The 23,322-nt window shown below is 39.0% G+C and overlaps 2 protein-coding genes across 3 annotated transcripts in view; both read left to right on the top strand.

The window, feature by feature from the left end:
* The window catches only part of rps12 (ribosomal protein S12), a 146,504-nt gene that overhangs the window by 16,410 nt on the left and 106,772 nt on the right, over positions 1-23,322 (top strand). The gene's annotated exons all lie outside the window — the stretch shown is intronic.
* Positions 19,431-22,674, top strand: irak1bp1 (interleukin-1 receptor-associated kinase 1 binding protein 1). 2 transcript variants are annotated; one of them, XM_063015959.1, is made up of 5 exons: positions 19,431-19,730; positions 21,146-21,211; positions 21,299-21,429; positions 21,606-21,665; positions 22,213-22,674. In XM_063015959.1, the coding sequence occupies exons 1-5, from the start codon at positions 19,449-19,451 to the stop codon at positions 22,469-22,471; spliced, it is 798 nt and encodes a 265-aa protein (XP_062872029.1). In that variant the 5' UTR covers positions 19,431-19,448; the 3' UTR covers positions 22,472-22,674. The 2 variants fall into 2 exon arrangements, with proteins under 2 accessions (XP_062872029.1, XP_062872031.1); XM_063015961.1 differs by lacking the exon at positions 21,606-21,665.

Here is a 23,322-nt window from a genome sequence, read left to right as displayed (position 1 = left end):
ACTTAATGTCAAAGTGACATCTCTGTACAAACCTCAATTTTAAACAATTTCTATAAAGTTGGGACAATACTGTATATGAAATACTAATAAAGATATAAAGCGAAAATCTAATCTGTACTTTATAAATTGAAAGCAGTGCAAAAACGCTAAAATTAAAGTTTTTCCATGTGCCTGTTAAAGTTGGGACAGGAGCATGTTTATCTCTGAGCTGCGTCAGCTTTCATTTTATTTAAAATAATCAATAGAGAGCTGAAAACACCAACTGTTCCACTTTTAAATGCATTTTTACCTGTGGCTTCAAGGGTGTATTTTGCTTCATGTTTGTTTGTTTGTTTATTAGGATTTTAACGTCATGTTTTACACTTTGGTTACATTCATGACAGGAACGGTAGTTACTCATTATACAAGATTAATCAGTTCACAAGGTTATATCGAACACAGTCTTGGACAATTTAGTGTCTCCAATTGACCTCACTTGCACGTCTTTGGACTGTGGGAGGAAACCGGAGCACCCGGAGGAAACCCACACAGACACGGGGAGAACATGCAAACTCCACACAGAAAGGACCCGGACCGCCACACCTGGGGATCGAACCCAGGACCTTCTTGCTGTGAGGCGACAGTGCTACCCACTTAGCCACCATGTGGTGGTCCTGTGGGGGTCCTGACCACTGAAGAACAGCATGAAAGGGGGCTAACAAAGTATGTAGAGAAACAGATGGACTACAGTCAGTAATTGTAGGGCTAGAAAGAGCTCCTATATGGTAAATGGAGTTGATAAAATGGACAGTGAGTGTAGAAACAAGAAGGTGGTTTTAATGTTATGGCTGTGTACACTCTATACAAAGTTCAATGTGGTTCAAAGTGCAGTGATACTTTTACACTGGTGTGGTAAATTTTAAATAATGTGTACATTTAAAGCTTCTCCTGTTAAGTAGGACACCCGTTATGGCATTTCACATATATCTGTATTTAACATCTGTAAAAAACACACACACACACACACATGCCAGAATATAATTTTATTATAACTAAACAATGTGCTTGTTTATCGACAGTTTGAACCTGCTAATGAAATGTTTTATGTCTATTAAACCAACATGGCAGACGTTTAGATTTTTTTTGCTTGCATTATATTGCTATGTATCATTTTACCCCAGCTCACACAATAGCAGCGCTGTGGCTAATATCTCACCGCTTCTGGAAATAGATCAGCATTAGCATTTCATCACCAGCGCCGTTCTGAGAAAACACTTTTCACCTCGATCTCTTTAAAATGCACTTTTAATTTCTTCTGGCGTTCCATGAAAGCTTTTATGACGTCTTTCCTGCGGTTGTTAAAGGCTTTCGAGTGAGCGCGGGCCAGCCGGGGTCTGCTCTGCCCTCAGGACCTGCAGATTTTACTCGCCCATTCCACCTTTTATTTCATCTCCGCTCCCTTCTCAACATGTGTTGAAAATGTCGTTAATGCTGCGGGAGAGGCAGGTGTGTGTGTGGAAGAGGGAGAGAAACACCAGGGCCGTCTCCGCCAAATATGACCCATCAACACCTTGAACATCTGGAGCCGCAGGAAACTGGAACTGGCAGAGGAACTGGATGGAGTAACGTCTCCTCAGTCGAACCGCGGGTTAGGGATCACCGGGGTGCAAACGTCTACCAGTATTGTGAAGCTCACAAAATAGTAAATTGCCCATAAAAGTCTTTTATTTAGCCTCAGTGTTAGTGTCTTTAATTTTAATCAGCAGCAATTAGTGTTTAATAAGCGCTGAGATGGACAAACATGAGCAGTGTTATTAGTTGATAGGTAGTTTTGTGTTGAGCTGGCATAATGAAGATGAACGTTTATATTTAAATAAATAAATATACTGTGTTCTAAAAGTAGAAATAAATAAATATCGGTGTACATTACAAATGTGTGTGTATTTAGTGTGTAATAAGTGCTGGGATGTACAAACATGAGAAGTGTGATTAGCTGATAGGTAGCTATGTGTTCAGCAGTCATAATCAAGATGAATAATTTAATATATATATTAATAATATAGGGCGGCACGGTGGCTTGGTGGGTAGCACTGTCGGTCCTGGGTTCGATCCCCAGGCGGGTCGGTCCGGGTTCTTTCTGTGTGGAGTTTGCATGTTCTCCCCGTGTCTGCATGGGTTTCCTGCAGGAGCTCCGGTTTCCTCCCACAGTCCAAAAACATGCAGTCAGGTTAATTGGAGACACTGAATTGCCCTAAGGCTGAATGAGTGTGTGTATGAGTGTGTGTGTGTGTGTGTTTGTGTATGTGTGTCCAGGGTGTTACTGTGTGCCTTGCGTCCATTGAAAAGCTGAGATATATTATATGAGTATATTAATAATATATTTATTATATTATATTTATTTATATTTAATTAAATTAACAATCTGTGTCCTGAAAGTGTGTGTGTATATTTTACTATACTGTAGTTTAAGCTGCAATTAGTGTTTAAATCAGGGGTGTCCAGACTTTTCTTTTTGTGGGCCAAGTAAAACAAATATGCAAACACAGACTGTTTAGTAATAAAACAAATAAAAATATAACAGACCTACTTGATTACTAACAACTAAACTTCCTATTTATTTAAGTGATTAATGATCTATCGTCAACAGTGTCGTGTAAACTAAGATTGTGCCGATTTTACTCACCAGTTTATAATCCTAGTGAGAAGATTATTATACTTCTTTAAATTAAACATACCCACTTCCCTCTGAACCCAGTGAAAAAGTATTCATTTTCAGTCTTCTGCGTTCGCTGTCTAGTTTTTGTTCCTTTGAGGCCGCCGTGTTTATCCGAACGCTCGGGAGCATTAATATAGGTGTAATGTTAAGTTTTGAGTTGGGGGAAGAAGACAGGGAGCATTTTATATATTTTTTATATTATATTTATTTTTTATTTTTTTAAACCTGCTTCATAGCGGGTTTTATTTAAAATTAATTCTATTTGTAAAACACCTCACAGGGCATTTAGAGAATGGTAACAGGCCGCAAACTGCAGGCCCTAGTTTGGACACCTCTGGTTTAAATAGTTGATTTTTATAGTTAATAATTATTGCTAATAAGCTGCTGATGTACAGTAGCTTTGCTAAGAAACCGGATTAACTGCTTTTATAATGTAGTTTGGTGCAGATCACTCTCATCACAGTTCAGTCATTCGAACTTTTACTTCAAGTATATTTGGGTCCATACTGGCATTAACGTGCTTTTAGGATTATTGTCTGTACTTTCTTCACCACCCCCAGTTGTTTAACAATTTCATTCTCCTGTGGTCTTATGTTTCTACTCCCTGGTGAAGTAACGGCATCTCTCAGTAGTTCCCTCATAAAGCGCGTTCACTATAGTGTGAGTACGTGTGGATTTTGTGTGTGCAGTGGACCATAACAAGCCCTGCGCCAGCCGAGCACTTCATCACTACAGTGTACCGACGGGCCGGAGTCCTTCCCCGTTCTCTCTCTGTAAGTCTTCATCGGGCTCTTGCGATAGCTTTTCCTTCCTGTTTGTCTTTTTTCTTTTACTCCGTTCAGGTTTTTATTTTGACGTGCATCTTAAAGCACCTTTAATGTCTAAATATGTTAAAAACTGTGTGTGTCCAGGCTGGAGACCCCCAGCACACTTGCACCAAATGGTGTGGAGAGCTTGAGTCAGAGGTCAGTCACGGGGAACAAGGGGAAACGACGAAACAAATGGCTTCTCAATTATACATGGGTGTGTGGGAGAGAGAGGGAGAGAGTGTGTATAGCATAATTATATATCGTTTATTACTATGGTATAATTAAATAGAGTCAATTACTATATTATAATTATATATAGTTTATTACATCAGTTACTGATGATTAATAAAACATTTAGTATTTAAACTGAATTGAAAATATGAGTAAGTAATATGATATACCAAATGCTCCAGTTTATCCTAACTGTGTTTAATAGGATTGAGATCGAGGCTCTGTGCAGGCTGCTCAATTTGCACTAAATGTAGTATTTTTTTATACTGGTGATTTAAATTAGTTTGTGTATAAATCATTTTCAGCTGGTCTTAAGCTCAATAAACCTCGTTAAAGACGGACATTTACTGATAAAGTCTGTGTGGTAAAGAATGTGTTTAAATATGAAAATACATTTAAAATACAAAAAATTTCTGTAAATATAAATAAAGTACCCTTAAATTCTATTATTGCAAATTAAATTCTAACATCTTGGGCAACAATTTTTAGCTAACTTTGCTATTTGATCTAACATGTGTGTGTGTGTGTGTGTGTGTGTGTGTGTTTCATTTTTCTACCATATACTCGGAGGATTAGTAATGTAGTCACAATAGAGAATATGGGAGTCAGAGAAAACGGGGGTGAGTCCACTTCCTAAACAGGATGACAGAACCGATCACTCATCTGGACCGCACACACACACACACACACACTTACACACTCATACAGTACGACAAATATCAGACGAGGCTACTCATCTGACAACTCATTAATTAAATATACTGTAGTTTTTGGTATTAATTATTTACTTTTAATTTTAATGATTTATTGAAAACGATAATCTGCAATCTGGAACTAATATGATTTTTTTCTTATTGATTTTAATATTAAAAGTTTAAAAAAAATTCCTAAATTGCTATACGATTATAATGTTGTAAATATGACTTTTTGCTCTTTGAAATTATTTCACATCTTTTACATTTATTTGATCACTAATGAGAGCTCAAATAATTTGTGCTGAATTGTATTGAATGAACAATGACATGATGACATGAGTCTTTCTTTGCTGTTTCTTTGCTGTTGCTGTGTTCATATCAGTTCATACATAAAAAAGGAAGATCGATGAAAGGTTTCTGCTCCGCGCTATCAGTGGTCAAGGACAGAAGACAAAACAGGCTTTGAAAGTTTGAAGCTTGAAACCCACTGTTAAGAAGGAGAGAGAGGTGGACACTAATGTGAGACAGATGCTGGGACACAATGACACCCCCCCCCCCCCTTCTCCAGATGTTATAAGGCTGTGGTTTTAACAAAATGAATTTTACATTATTTCATCTCCAAATGTCTTATTTAACGCTCATCAGCTCTGAAGTTTCCCTCTCAGGCCGGAAATGTGTGTTTCAGCTTACGGGCTGATGTTTAGGATGAGAATAACAACTGAGATCGTAGTTCAGAGTGAACCTGTATTAGACTATCGTTATTAGACTTACGAAATCTGAGCTTTGTTAGCTTGAGTAGACTAGAACATGGCAGCAATGTTGTAGTCAGGACCATCAAACCAACCAAGACGACACTGAAAGCCAGACCAGTAAAGATAAAGAATAGACTATGGCAGTGGTCCCCAACCACCGGGCCGCACAGAAAAAATAAATAATTAGGGATTGCTAGAAAAGCAGTTTTCACTGCTTCTATTTTGGGTGTTATTGTCTTATGGTCACCCCTAGGTGGGAGCAGCATCTCGTTGCAGTGAAAAAAGCTCATTTTACACCGTTTGTGAGCAACAAAACGGTGTAAAGTTAAATCCTCCCTTCCCCACCGGTCCACGAAATTATATCTTATATGAAAACGGTCCGTGGTTCAAAAAAGGTTGGGAAACGCTGGACTATGGGACATACAAATCGAGTCCTATGCAAAATCAAATGTTATACCAACCAATGCAAAGACAAGAACAAGAATTATACCAGCAGAGATCAGGACAAGGCCAAGACCCAAACCTACTGAAACCAAGAGCCATAAAAACTGGGATTAAAACACAGCCAATAATCAAAAGCCGTAGCAAACTAGACCAGGACAAGATCAACACCCATACCAACCAAGACCAGGATCAAGTGTGCAGTTTAGGAGTTCATGTGCAAAAATTTGTAAATACTAGTTTTTGACTTTTATTATTGATAATGTCTATTTTGTTATACACTGTACTGTTCATTGTCTATTTTTTGTACTGAGTGCCTTGCTATCCCTTTGCTGCTGTAACACTGCACTTTTCCCACTGTGGGACTAATAAAGGATTATCTTATCTTATCTCATCTTATCTTAATTTAATTTAATGGCCAGGACAAAAAAGACTAAGAGTATTAAATGAGCGTGAGGTCAAGTTTAAGACCTTCCACAGTAGTTTTGTTTTGTAATGTTAATGTTTGTTTTACTACACCATAAATTCCTTCTAGCTTTGTGCATTTAAATGTAAATGTCTTCTTACTGACACAATATATCGCTTTTATTTTTATTTTAAAATGCCAAACAGATATCTTTTTGACATTTTTGGATTTTAATAAGTAAAAAAAAAAAGATTTTTGTTCAACACAGAAGGTAACTTACCCAACCGTCATTATCTAGCTTGATAAGAAAGGTAGTTAGGTTATTTGTCTTTGTAGATAATTCGAATTACTTTCTGTGATTACTTCCTCATGAAAGATCCTTATAGCTTTGTGCTTTTTCCTGATAAGAAAGAAAGAACACTTTGATGCAAATATTCATAATGATCCGACATTCTGGAATAAAGACCCAAGCGAAGTTAAACTCATTATATTTTCTCACCAATGACCAGAATTTAACATTAATGAAACTTTATGGAAAGATCTCCAGAGCAGAATGTGAATAATTTAACTTCCTTCATCCTACCATCTATGAATTGAAGGTTTTTTATTCTTAATAACTGGTCCAGCATTACACCACAGCATTTACAGCATTTTTTATTTTACAGTATTTACATTTTCAGGACTTACAGAGGAGCTTTCTTAGTAAACGATTCTTTACTCCGGTACAAATAGACAGTCTAAGAACACAAATCTGCTGAAAGCCTGTATGAGTATGGGTCAAATTATTGCCATCTATCAATATATGAAAGTTATATAAATAGATTAGTAAGTGCAGGGTAAGTTTCCATAAAAGTTTAGTAAAGATGTGGGTCTTTGTTTTAAACTGGAGAGAGACTCGGCGATTTGAACAGAAAGGTTCAAGGTTCATTCCACCACAAACCAGTATGGACTAATATAAGCGCATTCTGGAGGAATTAGAATTGTTCTGATGGTAGACCACCTTATTAAATCCTAATAGTATTAGTTTCCGACTATATGATTAGCTATATGTGGCAATCCCTCCTAATTTCTGACTTTATGTGTTTCTGCTACATTTATTGATAACAATTTCATTAAATAGCCAGAAATTCCTACTGACACATCCAAAAATATATTAGATATCCATCCAAGAAGAAGGAAGCTGTTATTTTCACCACTTGTATTTTTCATAAACATTATAACTCTCATTAATATATTGATTTTGGTATAATTTAAGGATTTTATGTCAAGACAAAATAAGCTTAAGACTCGTCCCAAGAACTACAATCCTTAAATCTGGTCTGAATTTTGTCCTGTTTATTCAAAATATACAGAGCAGATACGCCTGCCCTGGCTAAGCTTAGACAAATCTGCCAAATGGTTATCAAGTTAAACCCAAATTAACAGGACAAACGGCTTCCCTTGGAATACGTTTATTCTCAGTCGGCCTTTAAGAGCCGTACAATGGTTCTGAAAATAAATCCACCCGCAAACCAAACAAGCAAAGCTGTATTAGTGAGGGACGTGTCGTACTGAAGCAGCTTCCGTCAGGGAAAGCAAAGCCAGAGACCATCCGTGGCCCACCTGGCCTGATCTTCACATGGAGAAAGTGCCAAAGCAAGACCTAGATCTAATCAATTCCATGCCTGCTTGTTAAGGCATGTTTTTTTTCTTTGGAGTTGGTAAGGCTATCTGAGAAAAATCCATTCCAGCGTTCGCTCGCTTTGGAAAGCAGCGTCTCATAAAACTATTTCACAGCTGCTAAAAAGATTTTCTCCAAAAACATAAACCCCCAGAAGTAAGACTGGTGTAAAAGCAGAGCGTGATGAGGATGATATCATCCATCTTTCACCTTCCCTCTCCCCCAGTCCCTCCATCCTTCGCTCGCCTAATTTAATTGTCAGGGTGAAAACGGGAAGTTCCGCAGATCCGCTTCATAAATGTCAACCGGTCAGCGAGCAGGCCGATCTCCGGCGTACAGTGCGCCGTACTGGTGTGTGTGTGTGTATGAAAGTGACGGATGGTGTAAGGAGTGTTTATGGCGCATGGCGTGTTATTCGGGGCAGGAAGTGAGTTTGCAGGAGGTAAGGTGTTCTCCAGAGGCAGATAACTCCGACAGGGCGGAGACGGGCATTAGTACCCGGTGAACAGTGCCTTATCCGGACACAATTATCCATGTGGCTTAAGCGTGGTTTTAAACACAGAACACACAAGAGCGCAACCAAAATATACACACTACAGAGAAGCTGTGGTCATGCTCATATCAGCCTGCTGTTAGTGCTTACGTTATTAGAAATTAATGGAGTTTTTTAAATAATTTAATGCTTTTTAGCTTTGTAATTTGTGTTTTGCAGTGCATCATAGATCCAAAAAGCAATTAAATTAATGTGCAGCATTTTTCCAAACACTGGATTTTAAAATATAAGGATAATCAAGGGCAGATGGAACGCCTTTATTCACCATATATATACAGTAGATACACGTGTACAGTACAGTGAAATTCTTTATTTGCAAATCCCAGCTACTTTGGAGATTTTAAAGCCACTGTACGGAGCCCTGAACCCAAAAGGGTTAAGGGGCCTAACAGTGGCTGAATGGCAGATCTAGGATTTAAACCCATAACCTTTTAGTTGGTAATATAGGACAGTGGTAGCCTAGGGTGACAGTGGTAGTGGGTAGAGCTTTGGGCTATCAACTAAAAGGTTGACAGTTTGAATACCAGCTCTGCCATGCAGCCACTGTTGGGCCCTTGAGCAAGTCCCTTAACCCTCTCAGCTCCAGGGGTGCCATACAATGGCTGACCCATTTGATTGGTTTGATCCCAGCTTTCAAACAAGAATTTCATTGTACTATACACGTGTATATGTATATATGACAAATAAAGGCATTCTATTCTATTCTATTCTATAAATATTGAGCGTGCTTTGTACCATAATACAATAACATGACCAGTAAGCAACTCCTAGGGACAGATTGTGGGCATTTGTGGGACAGGGGCACCAGACCAGTAGAGGTGCAATTCTACCAGTTTACAAGTTAGTAGAATAAGTGGGATAGGGAATTTAAATTTCAGAATCTTTATTATTCACCAAGTACCAGATGCACAAGGTATTTCTCTTGGTGCAGGTGTCAACATACAGTGTATCACAAAAGTGAATACACCCCTCACATTTCTGTAAATATTTTATTATATCTTTTCATGGGACAACACTATAGAAATAAAACTTGGATATAACTTAGAGTAGTCAGTGTACAACTTGTATAGCAGTGTAGATTTACTGTCTTCTGTAAATAACTCAACACACAGCCATTAATGTCTAAATGGCTGGCAACATAAGTGAGTACACCCCACAGTGAACATGTCCAAATTGTGCCCAAAGTGTCAATATTTTGTGACCACCATTATTATCCAGCACTGCCTTAACCCTCCTGGGCATGGAATTCACCAGAGCTGCACAGGTTGCTACTGGAATCCTCTTCCACTCCTCCATGATGACATCACGGAGCTGGCGGATGTTAGACACCTTGAACTCCTCCACCTTCCACTTGAGGATGCGCCACAGGTGCTCAATTAGGTTTAGTCCATCACCTTTACCTTCAGCTTCCTCAGCAAGGCAGTTGTCATCTTGGAGGTTGTGTTTGGGGTCGTTATCCTGTTGGAAAACTGCCATGAGGCCCAGTTTTCGAAGGGAGGGGATCATGCTCTGTTTCAGAATGTCACAGTACATGTTGGAATTCATGTTTCCCTCAATGAACTGCAGCTCCCCAGTGCCAGCAACACTCATGCAGCCCAAGACCATGATGCTACCACCACCATGCTTGATTGTAGGCAAGATACAGTTGTCTTGGTACTTCTCACCAGGGCGCCGCCACACATGCTGGACACCATCTGAGCCAAACAAGTTTATCTTGGTCTCGTCAGACCACAGGGCATTCCAGTAATCCATGTTCTTGGACTGCTTGTCTTCAGCAAACTGTTTGCGGGCTTTCTTGTGCGTCAGCTTCCTTCTGGGATGACGACCATGCAGACCGAGTTGATGCAGTGTGCGGCGTATGGTCTGAGCACTGACAGGCTGACCTCCCACGTCTTCAACCTCTGCAGCAATGCTGGCAGCACTCATGTGTCTATTTTTTAAAGCCAACCTCTGGATCTGACGCCGAACACGTGGACTCAACTTCTTTGGTCGACCCTGGTGAAGCCTGTTCCGAGTGGAACCTGTCCTGGAAAACCGCTGTATGACCTTGGCCACCATGCTGTAGCTCAGTTTCAGGGTGTTAGCAATCTTCTTATAGCCCAGGCCATCTTTGTGGAGAGCAACAATTCTATTTCTCACATCCTCAGAGAGTTCTTTGCCATGAGGTGCCATGTTGAATATCCAGTGGCCAGTATGAGAGAATTGTACCCAAAACACCAAATTTAACAGCCCTGCTCCCCATTTACACCTGGGACCTTGACACATGACACCAGGGAGGGACAACGACACATTTGGGCACAATTTGGACATGTTCACTGTGGGGTGTACTCACTTATGTTGCCAGCTATTTAGACATTAATGGCTGTGTGTTGAGTTATTTTCAGAAGACAGTAAATCTACACTGCTATACAAGCTGTACACTGACTACTCTAAGTTATATCCAAGTTTCATGTCTATAGTGTTGTCCCATGAAAAGATATAATGAAATATTTGCAGAAATGTGAGGGGTGTACTTTTGTGACACACTGTACATACATCTAATTAAATAATAGAAAAAGAAACGCTATATATAAACTTAGATTAAACAATACAGCAGCGACATAAAGAGTACAGCATTAACCGAAGTGTGCAATGAAGATATACAGTCTTCATTGCACACTTAGAAGGTCCTGGGTTTGATCTCTAGGTGGGGAGGTCCGGGCCCTTTCTGTGTGGAGTTTGCATGTTCTCCCCGTGTCTGCGTGGGTTTCCTCCGGGTGCTCCGGTTTCCTCCTACAGTACAAAGATGTGCAAGTCAGATGAATTGGAGATACAAAATTGTCCATGACTGTGTTTGATGTAACCGTGTGAACTGATGAATCTTGTGTAATGAGTAACTACCGTTCTGTCATGAATGTAACCAAAGTGTAAAACATCACATTAAAATCCTAATCAATAAACCAAGTACCAAAATTTATCATAATTTTCTTGGTTGTAATGCATTAAAACCCTCTTATAATTAACAATGTTTAAAAATGTCCCGACTTTTTTAGAAATGGCGTTTGTAGTAGCAGAAAAATCCTCTGGTATTAGGGACTAATATTCAAATTATTAACATTTGAATTTGGTGCATTATATCCTCTGCAAGCTCACATTCTTTCTACAGCGGCCACAAGAATGTCCTCACAGTCTCGGTGTAGCCCTCGTTAGTTAACACACCCATACACATTACACTTCAAACTTACCAGCCAGGAAGTACCACCACACACACACACATTACTACATAAGCACGGTCTTTCTGAAGGCCCTTTTCCTGTCTGCCTGTCGGTTTCCCATGGTCTAATTTTTTTCCCTTCTTTCTTCTCGACGTGAAATCGTTTCTTCATTAATTTCATGTGTTCTGAGCTGAAGCCCACAGATCCACAGAGAGCCGCAGATTGGAGCTTCGAGTCCGTCATTACGGCAATAACTGCACACATTAATCTTTCATACGAATGCTCTTATTACAAAGTGCAGCACACACACACACACACACACACACACACACTGCGAACTCCGCTAAAATAAAGCAAGGACTAAAATAACTTATATATAAAGTTATTCCATTTGCATTTTTCATTCAGGCCTGTTGAACTGGATTCACTCAGGTCACCCACTGTTCCTACTGTATGACCCAGCAGTGACCAGTTAACAGAAACTGCTTTCTCTCTCTGTGCTATCATCGTCTGCCATCCTGGCCTGAACCCTTACACCCACCCAAACCCGTTCTGTCTCCCAGCAGCGCCACGTTGGCTCAGGTTTTCTGTGATCGTTTCCTGCACCTCATGGAGGTCTGTGTTTTAGTGCAGGCATTTGCGGCTTATTCAGAGCCGGTCGGACTACACAAGGCTCCCCAATAAGGCCTTTAAATAAATAAAAAAGCCCCCATTTTCTGGCCACATTGGCTAAAATGCACAAGGAAAAATAATAAATAATAATAGTCCATGAACAAGCACTTAGGGCTCGCTAGGGGTGGACAACAATGAAAATTCATATCAGAATACTACCATGTAGCAATACTTTCTATTCTTACTGCTACAATCCAGATAAACTCCACAATGACATGGGATTAATACCCATTCCTTACTGTTTAACAACTGTGCCAAAATAGTTGTGTTAGTTGTGAACTACCTGTAGTAAGGTACCAGCATCATGTAAACACAACAGCTACATGCAGTTCTTTAATCTGAGCAAGATTTTCTACAACAAAGGAACCCTTCATTTCTGTCTAGAACTATTTCCTTAGCAAAAAACAAAATGTTAAACCTTATTTATTTAAGAGTACAGTTGAAAATGATCAGTCACCAGAGGTGGTGAGCTTTCTCTCATTAGCGCAGTGTGTTTGGTGCACGAGTAGCTCTTGTTTCAGCTGTAAACTGCAGCTTTGAACTTTTAATAGAGCTCTGAAATTCAAGCAGCGCTTAAATAAACATTTCAGCACAACACGGAATGTGAGAAGGGAAGGATGTGATCGTGAACGGTGGTTAGAGCTGCGTGATAATGACTCAAATATAATGATTTTGTTTATCACAGTTTGAAATGTATATGTTAAACTGCACTTAATTCATTTAAATCAACCAATCAATCAAACAACATCATAACTACAGATACATGAATATGAAAGATAAAGGAAATATATAAATACTAATATTATTTAAATTGGAAGCTTGTATTTTAATGCACGGCTTTTCACCAGCAGTCCTGGAAGCATTTGGTACTGAAGTTTAAGCGTTCCAGTTTCCCAACACACCTGAACTAGGTCAGACTCTCAGAATTAGTTCATAAGGTAATCAGGTCTGTTAGAAGTAGGAAAGACTAGTGGGCCCCTAAAACTAATATCAAGAGCCTATATTTCAATACAAGCAAAGTAAACACAGCCTGAACCTGTACTACTAAAGATAAATCATTCATTTGTCTTCAGTAAAAGACTTGTTTTGGTAAATGATGGGGGTTTATGGTTTGTGATTGGTATTTTGAGGTAACCAATCCACCTGCTTTGTGTAGCCAATCCACTTATTGGCACATTTATAGGAAATGGGAGGATTCCAGACTATCTAGAGGGCATCCCAACATTCCACTCAGAACTCACACTAAAATACGTTTAGGTAATTAATAAAGACAAAAACAGTTCAGCCCTAATGGTGGTTATCAAGGTTGTATAGGTGAATTTATTATATGATGATACTGGGATTAAACTAAATATTGAGATCCATAATTTGGTGAAATCAAACATTATTTATTTATTATGGTGTTAAACATTTATATAACTGATAAATGAATTAATACCTTTACATAATTGTATATTAAATCAATAAAATGTAATGAGCAAATTTTACAGTATATACGAATTATATGCACAGTCACATAATCAAACACACTGAAACGGTGAAATAGACTCACAACCATCCCCATAACACCACGGGCACCATGGTGACAAAATATTATCCTTTTTATAAGAGGAGCTCATTGCACTTCAGTTTTATATGAGGAACCAGCAGCAGTTTAGGTGTTTGGGTTCATTAAAAACTACCCCCTTCTCTTCTTTCACTTTAAACACAAAAGCTCTCAACTGAACCCGATATTATTCACACACACTGTTTATTACGATTGCAAAAGTCTCAGACACGCTGTCAGATGTATTATAAACAATATTCGGCGCCTTATCTTTAGCAGATCGGTATGAACGAAAGCTGAGAGCGCCAAAGGCAGCATGAAACAGCTAGAAGAGCTCGTTTATTTGAGCTCTTAAATGTTTACTACCCTCACATCTGATGAGAGAGTTGAAAATGAAACAGAGTAAGAATTGTGAATTTTACTCTGCCGGTAAATGGGTGTTTAAAAAAGACTTTATGTATTTGTAATAAAACTTTAAACTTTAAGCAATTTAAAGAAAGTACACTTGACTTTCAGAACAGTTTCTCTTTATCTGTATAAATTAATAAAGATTGTTTAAAAAAACACACTAGAAGTGAACTTAACAATAGAGCAGAATATATTTTTAAATTGTGCTTAAATTCCAAAATAGAATTTAGAATTCTGTTCAGACTCTGAAGCAGAAAATAAAAAGAGCTATATTATAAAATGTTGCTAAAATGTAAGAATTATCTGAATGTAATATAATTTTGCTTATGTTTTTTTTCAAGATGAGAATTTATTTTAGGATTTTGCTTAGGTTTAGAAATGAATAGATGTTTGTAGATGATTGTAGGTTTTTTATGTAGAGATTGTACAGCAGAATATTGTTTGATTATAGAATTTGCCAACATTATAAAAGATTATTAGTTTTTAGTTTTAGAATTCTGTTCAGACTCTGTAGCAGAAAATAAAAAGTTTTTTATGTAGAGATTTTAGAATTTTGCTAAGATTGTACAGCAGAATATTATTCGATTACAGAACTTGCCAACATTGTGTTTGTTTGTTTGTTTATTAGGATTTTAACGTCATGTTTTACACTTTGGTTACATTCATGACAGGAACGGTAGTTACTCATTACACAAAATTCATCAGTTCAGAAGTTTATATCGAACACAGTCATGGACAATTTAGTGTCTCTAATTCACCTCACTTGCACGTCTTTGGACTGTGGGAGGAAACAGACGCAGACATGGGGAGAACAAGCAAACTCCACAGAGAAAGGACCCGGACCGCCCCTCCTGGGGATCGAACCCAGGACCTTCTTGCTGTGATGCGACAGTGCTACCCACTTAGCCTGCCAACATTGTGTAAGATTATTAGTTTTAGAATTCTGTTTAGAAATTAGACTAAAACTATTTTTACATGAACAAAACTAGACTGTTATAATGTGGAATTTTGCTTAAATTTACTTTAATTCTAGAACACAAATACTCCATATAATAGAATCCTGATTTCTGTTCTATTCTAAAATACAAATAAAGTATAGAAGTATATTTTTGAGTGTAGTACAATGGACACTAGACTTTCACTCAAACTCTAGTAAAATAAAACACAGAAATTAAAATATATTTTAAATGTTATTTCAAAAGATTAAATTGCAGTAGATTCTTAAAAAGTAAGCTTAGGTTCTGAAATAAATCCTTTAATTTTAAACTTTTACCTAGCATTTTAAATATAAAGAATCATTTCCAGAGTTTTGTTCCAACATAGCAAATTAACCTGCTACTAAAGCTGCTATTGAATTGTTTAAGACATGTTTGTGCTCTACTAGAGGCACTTTAAACCACTTTAAACTAAAAGCTAACGAGAATAGGAATTTGGGGAGTTGTTGACCTTTTTCTGTTGATTTAAACTCACACCTCCTAGTATACACATGTTAATACCATATTAAAGTATACAGGTCTACAGTGATTTCTCTATTTCACACACACAAACACACGTCGTGTGTAGTGGTTTTAATCTGACACTATCAAAACCCACTAACACCACTGTAACACGCTCGCCATGGCAGCACTGTCACAGGACGGAAACATGGGAAAATATAACTACTTCCTTACTTACACACGTGCACACGCACACGCACACACACACACACACACACACACACACACATACACACACACACACACACACAGAGAGACATTTTCTATGCCTGTAGGCGAGTCCACTACTGTTGATCTATCTAATCATGTGCAGAAGCTCTTTAAAAAGAGGAAAAGCCCACTCCTGTTTTCCCAGGGCCCCCGGCACACAGGAAATACTCTGACCAGCTGCTGCCAATCAAGAAAGGAGAGGTCAGGTGGACAAATGTGTTAGCTTATATGCTACATGCAGGTGCCTCCTCAGGTAAAAACATATGTGGAAGTAAATTATGTGAATTATTTTACTTACTCATTATTGTGAATAAAGCACAGACTGTGACCAAAAATACTATGTTCTTAACTACAGTTTATGAAAACTAATGAGAGGCTAACACATGTCATTACAGATGGACATTTGTATATTGCAATTAAGAATAAAACCTGGATATCATACATGTATCAATGTATTTTATTTATATGTTCACACCAACTACTGTTTTCCCAATAGTAAAATTAATCCTATATTCAAAAAACTAATTAATTACTGAAAATACAAATGGCTAGCATAGTCATTTTATTTCAATTTGTCAAGTACTGTTTTAAAATCCTATGCTATCAATTTTATAGTATTGAAGAAGTTAGCTTTATGTAACACTGCACACTCCAACACACAAGGATAGCTGGATATTTGCCCCAAACAATGCTTTCAAAAATATTTTGTAAGCAGTTAAAGCTGACATTAATACTGTTTGGCAATGTATTATGAGTTATATTAAAGTAAACCTGGAACTAGAGTTTCAGGGTAGCACAGTAATGTGATTTTCAGGGTTCAGTTAGGGAAGGCTACAGCTGAAGGGCTGCCACCCACTGAGATGGTACAGAGACCCAATATCCTCTGTTAAAACATGATTTTGGACTGTAGCTTCAGCTGCAGATAAAAGAGATTTCGAACATGTAGAAGGAGACTAATATGATTATTTTAAGTAGCAAATGTTTGACTGAGCTTATCATTAGTATCAATAACAAATTCCAACAAATGTGTGTTTAAATGTGTTTAGAGCTCAGAGATTCTTCACATGCAGTGGTAGAACTGGTAGGTAACTACTCAGCTGCTAGTTAGCCACAGTGAATGAAAACAAATTAACACATTCATGTAAACATATTTATAACTACCATTTTTATTGAGTAACTGTTTCTCATCATATGACCGATCCTAACAGATTTATAGGTTGGTGTATATCAGAGGCGTTTCCATTCTTTCTAAACAACCCATAACCTTTTTTTGCACCCCCATGCTTTGATATCTGAGGTGCTTATCATTCTGTTTGAAGTCTGTTTTAATATTGTTAAATGCCCTCTCAGCTTGCAAAATTAAAATATCTGTCTCCTTCAATGAAATGGCCAAGGTCCAGAGTCCAAGCCCACACGGCTAAGCAAATAAAAGAGCCAACTGCATATATCTTGGCAGAGCCACATCATCAGATATAAAGTTTCAGAAAGCCAACATGAAAATATGTGCAACGCGAAACTAGATCAACAAACACATGGTCCCCATGTTCGGTCTGAGATTAGAAAAGAAGGGGTTTGCAGTTTAATGTACAAACTAATGCAAGCAAACAGTGCTGTGAAGAGAAACGCTCCATTTAAAAATGTCTCCGCAATCTGCAAGCTAGTGTTGACTAATACAATCTAATTCTTGAAGCTGACATGAAGGCCAATGTTTAAAGAAATGTTGCTTATATTTGCTCTAAAAGTGAATACAATTAATTGGCACATACCTCATGAAACACTGGACATGGCACCAGACCATCTCAGGGCAGCACACACTTTTTTCATTCTCAACATGTGCTGTAAAACAAAAATAATAATGACAGATCATTTATTTTTACTGATTTTAAAATACTTTAATTATTTATTAATTTAGGACTGCACTGTCTGTAAGGTCACTTTTTTTTTTATCAAACTTACAATCATTAAAAAACTTGAATTAAAAAAACAGTGAATTTAAAAAATGGTTAAGTTATTAATTATTTAGAATTCATGGAAGTTTACCTATTAAGCTGATGCATTTATATGTCTTGTATTTACTTATAATCTAGCACATTATGGTGTTATGCCAGAATTACTTATATGACGTGAATTTGTAAGAAATACTTTCATATTGTTGTATTTTAATGAAGTCATATGCAGGATATTTTTGGACAACCTGAATTTTCAAAAGTGAAGTATAAAGCAGCCATCGGGCTCATTTTTTACTTCTAAACATACAGTTTATATGTAAGTCTAATATGTAAAGTATGAGTTCTTGTTTAACAAGTTAGTACTTTATAAAATGCTGCAAAATGAAGAACATGTTAGTGTGTTAGTATGACCCATCCACAACTTTACGGACAGGAGCTTTGTGTGTGTGGTCTGATTACATAAATGACATTTACTGTTTATATATAATAAATAATCATGTGTATTTTCCCCTCACTGTTTTGTTACCTGCTTCCTTTACATGAACATTCTTTACAACAGTCAGGCCAACTGAGACCTTGGTTTGATCCTCGCTCCTGGTTTCTGTGTGTGAGGACTGGTATGTTCTGTCCTTGTCTACATGCAGAAGGTGAATTGGCCACTCAATGACCACTGATGTGTGTCAGTCATTGAATGTTTACATATGTGTCGCCTCATGGTGAAGGCCCTGTGATCTGATGTGTTAGTTAGTTAGTTAGTTAGTTAGTTATTGAGTGAAGCCAGGCCAACCGAGACCTTGGTTTGATCCTCGCCCCTGGTTTCTGTGTGAGGACTGGTATGTTCTGTCCTTCTCTACATGGAGAGGGTGAATTGGCCATTGTAAATGGGACCTTGATGTGTGTCAGTCATTGAATGTTTGAATGTTTACATACAGTATGTGTCGCCTCAAGGTAGAGGCCCTGTGATATGATGATTGTTAGTTAGTTAGTTACTGAGTAAAGTCAGGCCAACTGAAACCTTGGTTTGATCCTCGCCCCTGGTTTCTGTGTGTGAGCACTGGTATGTTTGTCCTTGTCTACATGCAGAAGGTGAATTGGCCATTGTAAATGGGACCTTGATGTGTGTCAGTCATTGAATGTTTACATATGTGTCGCCTCATGGTAGAGGCCCTGTGATCTGATGATTTAGTTATTTTTAGTTAGTTAGTTAGTTATTGAGTAAAGCCAGGCCAACTGAGACCTTGGTTTGATCCTCGCCCCTGGTTTCGGTGTGTGAGGACTGGTATGTTGTCCTACATGAAAATGTAAATGTAAAAATTTACAGGCCCTGTGATCTGATGATTTAGGTAGTTTGTTAGGTAGGTAGTTCGTTAGTTAGTTAGTTAGTTAGTGATTGAGTAAAGCCAGGCCAACTGAGACCTTGGTCAGATGAATTTGACCGAATGAACAAGCTTCATAAGCGATGCTTTAGCAATGCTAAGATCTTTGCTACCATCTAGTGGGTGATGCATGTTAACTTGCTTACTTCAGAAGTTTAAAACACGAGAGCAATAACACGCCAAAGGGTCCGTACGAGCATTTTAATTCTTCTAATGCTGATTAATTTAAATTCCTGTAATAAATATATACAAACAAAACAATTATGTACTTTCTACCTGAGAAACTACATTTCCCATGATGCTCTAGCCCAGTGTAATGCGCTCGTTGCTATAGTGCCTCATTGGCGTACCAAACATGGCGTACAGTCCTGCCCGAGTGTTCGCTTCTCTCGGAGATGTAAACATGGAAGAAAGCGGATTAGAGTTGAAGTCCGGGGGTAAAGCGGCTTGTCCCCGCTGTCGTGGTGCTGTAAGGCAGGTGGAAGTGACCGGCAGTGCTGAGCTGAGTGTTGTACCGGACCGGGCTGTGGTTGCAGTGTCGGTTGCTCACAGTAAAGAGAGAGTTACAGACTGTAGTAGCAGCGTAACCCGCAGACTGGATTATATCCTCCAAACACTCAGACAACATGCAGTCAAGGTGGTTTATTCACTCTATTATTCTCTATTAATCTCTACACCACATATATGTACAAAAGTCCAGAAAGACCGTGTGTTTATTGTTTATCTCCTCATCTCAAGATGACAAAAGTTGTTTCTTGGTGATCGAATTGATGGGATGGAGGATTATACAACAAGCATAATAAAAATCAGTGGGAACCCTGAGCTTATTTGGCTGCACTGAGACACTCCCACCTAGTGGTGATAGGAGACAATAACACCCGAAGTGTGTTCATGTCCAGCCTACTCCATAACATTGTTTTGGTCACCTTCACTGCAGAAAATCCTGCTTCACAAAGATATATGTTGGAAAAGGAAGCCGTGCTTTCATTGCTTTTGTAGCGATCTCTAATTATTTATTCTTTCTGTGCGGCCCGATAATAAATGACCCACGGACCGGTACCGGTCCATGGCCCGGTGGTTGGGAACCCACTGCTGTACATCACATCATGGATCCACGCATTTGTTTTATTATAATCAGGTACTGACACAAGAGGAAAAAAATTAATGTTTATCAGTGCTAGACAATTTCCAAATTAGTCTTCGTTGTTTAAGGCAGCTCGGTTGCCTCACAGCAAGAAGGTCCTGGGTTCGATTCCCAGGTGGAGCGGTCCGGGTTCTTTCTGTGTGGAGTTTGCATGTTCTCCCAGTGTCTGTGTGGGTTTTCTTCGTGTGCTCTGGTTTCCTCTCACAAGTCCAAAGACATGCAGTCTAGTAGTAATTGTAGCTACTTAAATTGTGCTAGGTGTGTGTTTGTGTTTTACACACTTTGGTTACATTCGTGACAGAAATGGTAGTTACTCATTACACAAGATGCATCAGTTCACAAGGTTATATCGAACACAGTCATGGACAATTTAGTATCTCCAATTCACCTTACTCTCATGTCTTTGGACAGTGGGAGGAAACCGGAGCACCCAGAGTAAACCCACACGGACACGGGGAGAACATGCAAACTCCACACAGAAAGGCCCCGGACCGCCCCGCCTGGGAACCCAGGACCTCCTTGCTGTGAGGTGACAGTGCTACCCACTTAGCCACCGTGCGTGTGTGTGTGTGTGTGTGTGCGTGCCCTGTGATGGATTGGCGACCTGGGTGCAGGGTGTTTCCTACCTTTCACCCAATTAATTGTACCCACCACAACCCTGAATAGGATAAAGCAGTGATAACACAGATGATGAATATATAAGCTTTGGTGGAGTGGACGCCACATATCACGAGAACAAACAAGTCATAATTACAAGGAATTAACCTTTGTTATCTTGAGATTACAAGATAAAACAATAACACATGGCCTTTCTGGACTTCTGTAGATATGTACACAAAAAGTATAAATATTGTCTATATATTGTTAGAGTGAAGTTTGAAGATCTGATATTTTTTGTCATTTGTCAGGAAGATGAAATCACTGTGATGAAACACGTCCAACGAGAGGGAGACCTTTACCGTGTGCAGGCTGAAGTAAGACTTAGGTATTCATTAAACCAGATTTAATGAAAGTCAGTTCTTGTGTTGGATCTCATGAACGGTGTTTTGTGTTTGTGTAAGGTGAGCGTTACGTTTTCAGACTTTCAGAAGATGCAGAATGTTCGCTCGGTACTGATTGAAAAGCTGGATAAAACCGTGCATGTGGGGGATCCCAGTTACTCCCACAGTTCAGAATGCCTCAGTCTGTTAAGGTTTGTGGAATGTATTTATAAACATTGATTAAAAAATATTATCATTATTACCAAATCCAGCACCAAATTCCTCCTATTCTAATACTTTATTGATTTTGGCAATATTTTTAAAAGCCAATATGTACTCTAATGAGCCAAAACAATAGGACCACCCACCTAATATGCTTTTAAAACAGGTCTGACCCTCTCCAAAAACATCTGAATGTCTTCAGCCTGCACCAGGACATTAACAGCAGGTACTTTAACTTGTATGTTGCAAGGTGGATCATCCCACAGAGCATCACTGTGCCAAGCACCAAGGTGTTTAAACAGTGGACAGCAGATATCAAGAACACTGTGTGGCCTGTGACCATACAGCCCCATACACTGAAGGCTCTAATGCCTTCATCACTAGTATTCAAATGATCTGCAGTCTCGGTGGACCCTGGACCTCTTTGTTGGTCCATACAAGATGCCATAGCCTTCATGACCTTTGGTACCAATGAGTCTTGACCTGTGTCTTGCCCCTCCTCAGACCACTGTTGTGGGCATGTTCACTGACTACAACCACAGAAGGCAGCACCTAACCACAACACCAACCATTCAACCATGATGTCTTTAACTGTACAGAACTTTTAACTAAATTTTATAGACTTAGTTGATCATGTCACAGCACATTTTTGCCTTTAACGACTTACTGACAATTTTATTCTTAATGATTATGGCATTTAATTACAAGAATAAATACTGTTTACGAAGGCAAACACACTAATTGAATCTGATTTAATCTGCTGCTTTCTGTAGAAGACGTGTTTGTGCCGCGGCTGTGGAAACCGCTCGACTCAAAGCCAGCGAGGTGTGTAACATGCTCGGACAAGCTCTCGGACGACCCTTACTGGTGCGGGAGGAAGAGTCACGCGAGTGGAGGTCTGACCAGCGAGAGGGCGTGGCTACACAACTGACACAGAGGCAGAACGTGGGTCAGATGTCAATAACAGCCTCATCACACGTGTTTGTGAGGTTCGAGCTACGGCCTAAAGACAACACGAGGAAGAGGTTATGAAGGACAGGGCACGATTTGTGGAAATGGTATTCTGGTGACCGGCTTGTACTGTCACCGGCAGCCTGACAGTCGAATAGTGTACACTCAGATCTACAGTAACAGATTAAAAACAGCCTGAATAACTCAGATAAAAGAACTAATATCTGCAACAAATAGAATGGTAAACACAAAGTGAAAATAAACTTTCCAGAGAACCAGAGAAATGTTTTGATCAGGTGCTTTATACCAGATGCCACATTGGACAAACACGGTAAACACACACCTATTATAAGAGGGGACGCTCCTCCACTCTGTGATACCTGCAATATACCCATTTCAATCAAACATTTACTAACTTAGGGCACCCAGGTGGCACAGCGGGATATTCTGCTAGCACACCAGTGCCGAGATTCTGAACTCCTCGGTTCGAAACTTGGTGTTGCCACCGATCAGCTGGGTGCCATCTAGCGGGCATGATTGGCAGTGTCTGCAGCACACACGGTTCTGCTAGGGTGGGATGACCGGAATATGTGGGTGGGGTCTTCAAACGCTGTGTAAGGACCCTGACTGGCAGATAGAGAGGCGCCTGTGCAGAGTGCATGGTTGAAAAAGGGTTCCACTAAGGGCTGCGCACGGGTCGGAGGAGGCGTGAGCAGCAATATACCCACCTCGACCGCAGTCAGGGATCCACCAGCAGCGGAAGACAAACTGACTACGCTAAAATGGGAGAAAATACGTAAAAGAAACATTTACTAACCAAATGTCCTAAATACTTACAGCAACGACAATCTACAGCGATTCCTAAGACTATGAGTAAAATCTTGAATCAAACCAAAATGAAAACGAAAGAACAACAAGGACTATGAAGTGAA

The sequence above is a fragment of the Trichomycterus rosablanca genome, chromosome 19 (assembly GCF_030014385.1).
Source record: "Trichomycterus rosablanca isolate fTriRos1 chromosome 19, fTriRos1.hap1, whole genome shotgun sequence".
NCBI lineage: Eukaryota > Metazoa > Chordata > Actinopteri > Siluriformes > Trichomycteridae > Trichomycterus > Trichomycterus rosablanca.
The sequence above is the reverse complement of the archived record's forward strand: the minus strand, read 5'-3'. Positions and strand labels throughout refer to the sequence as shown.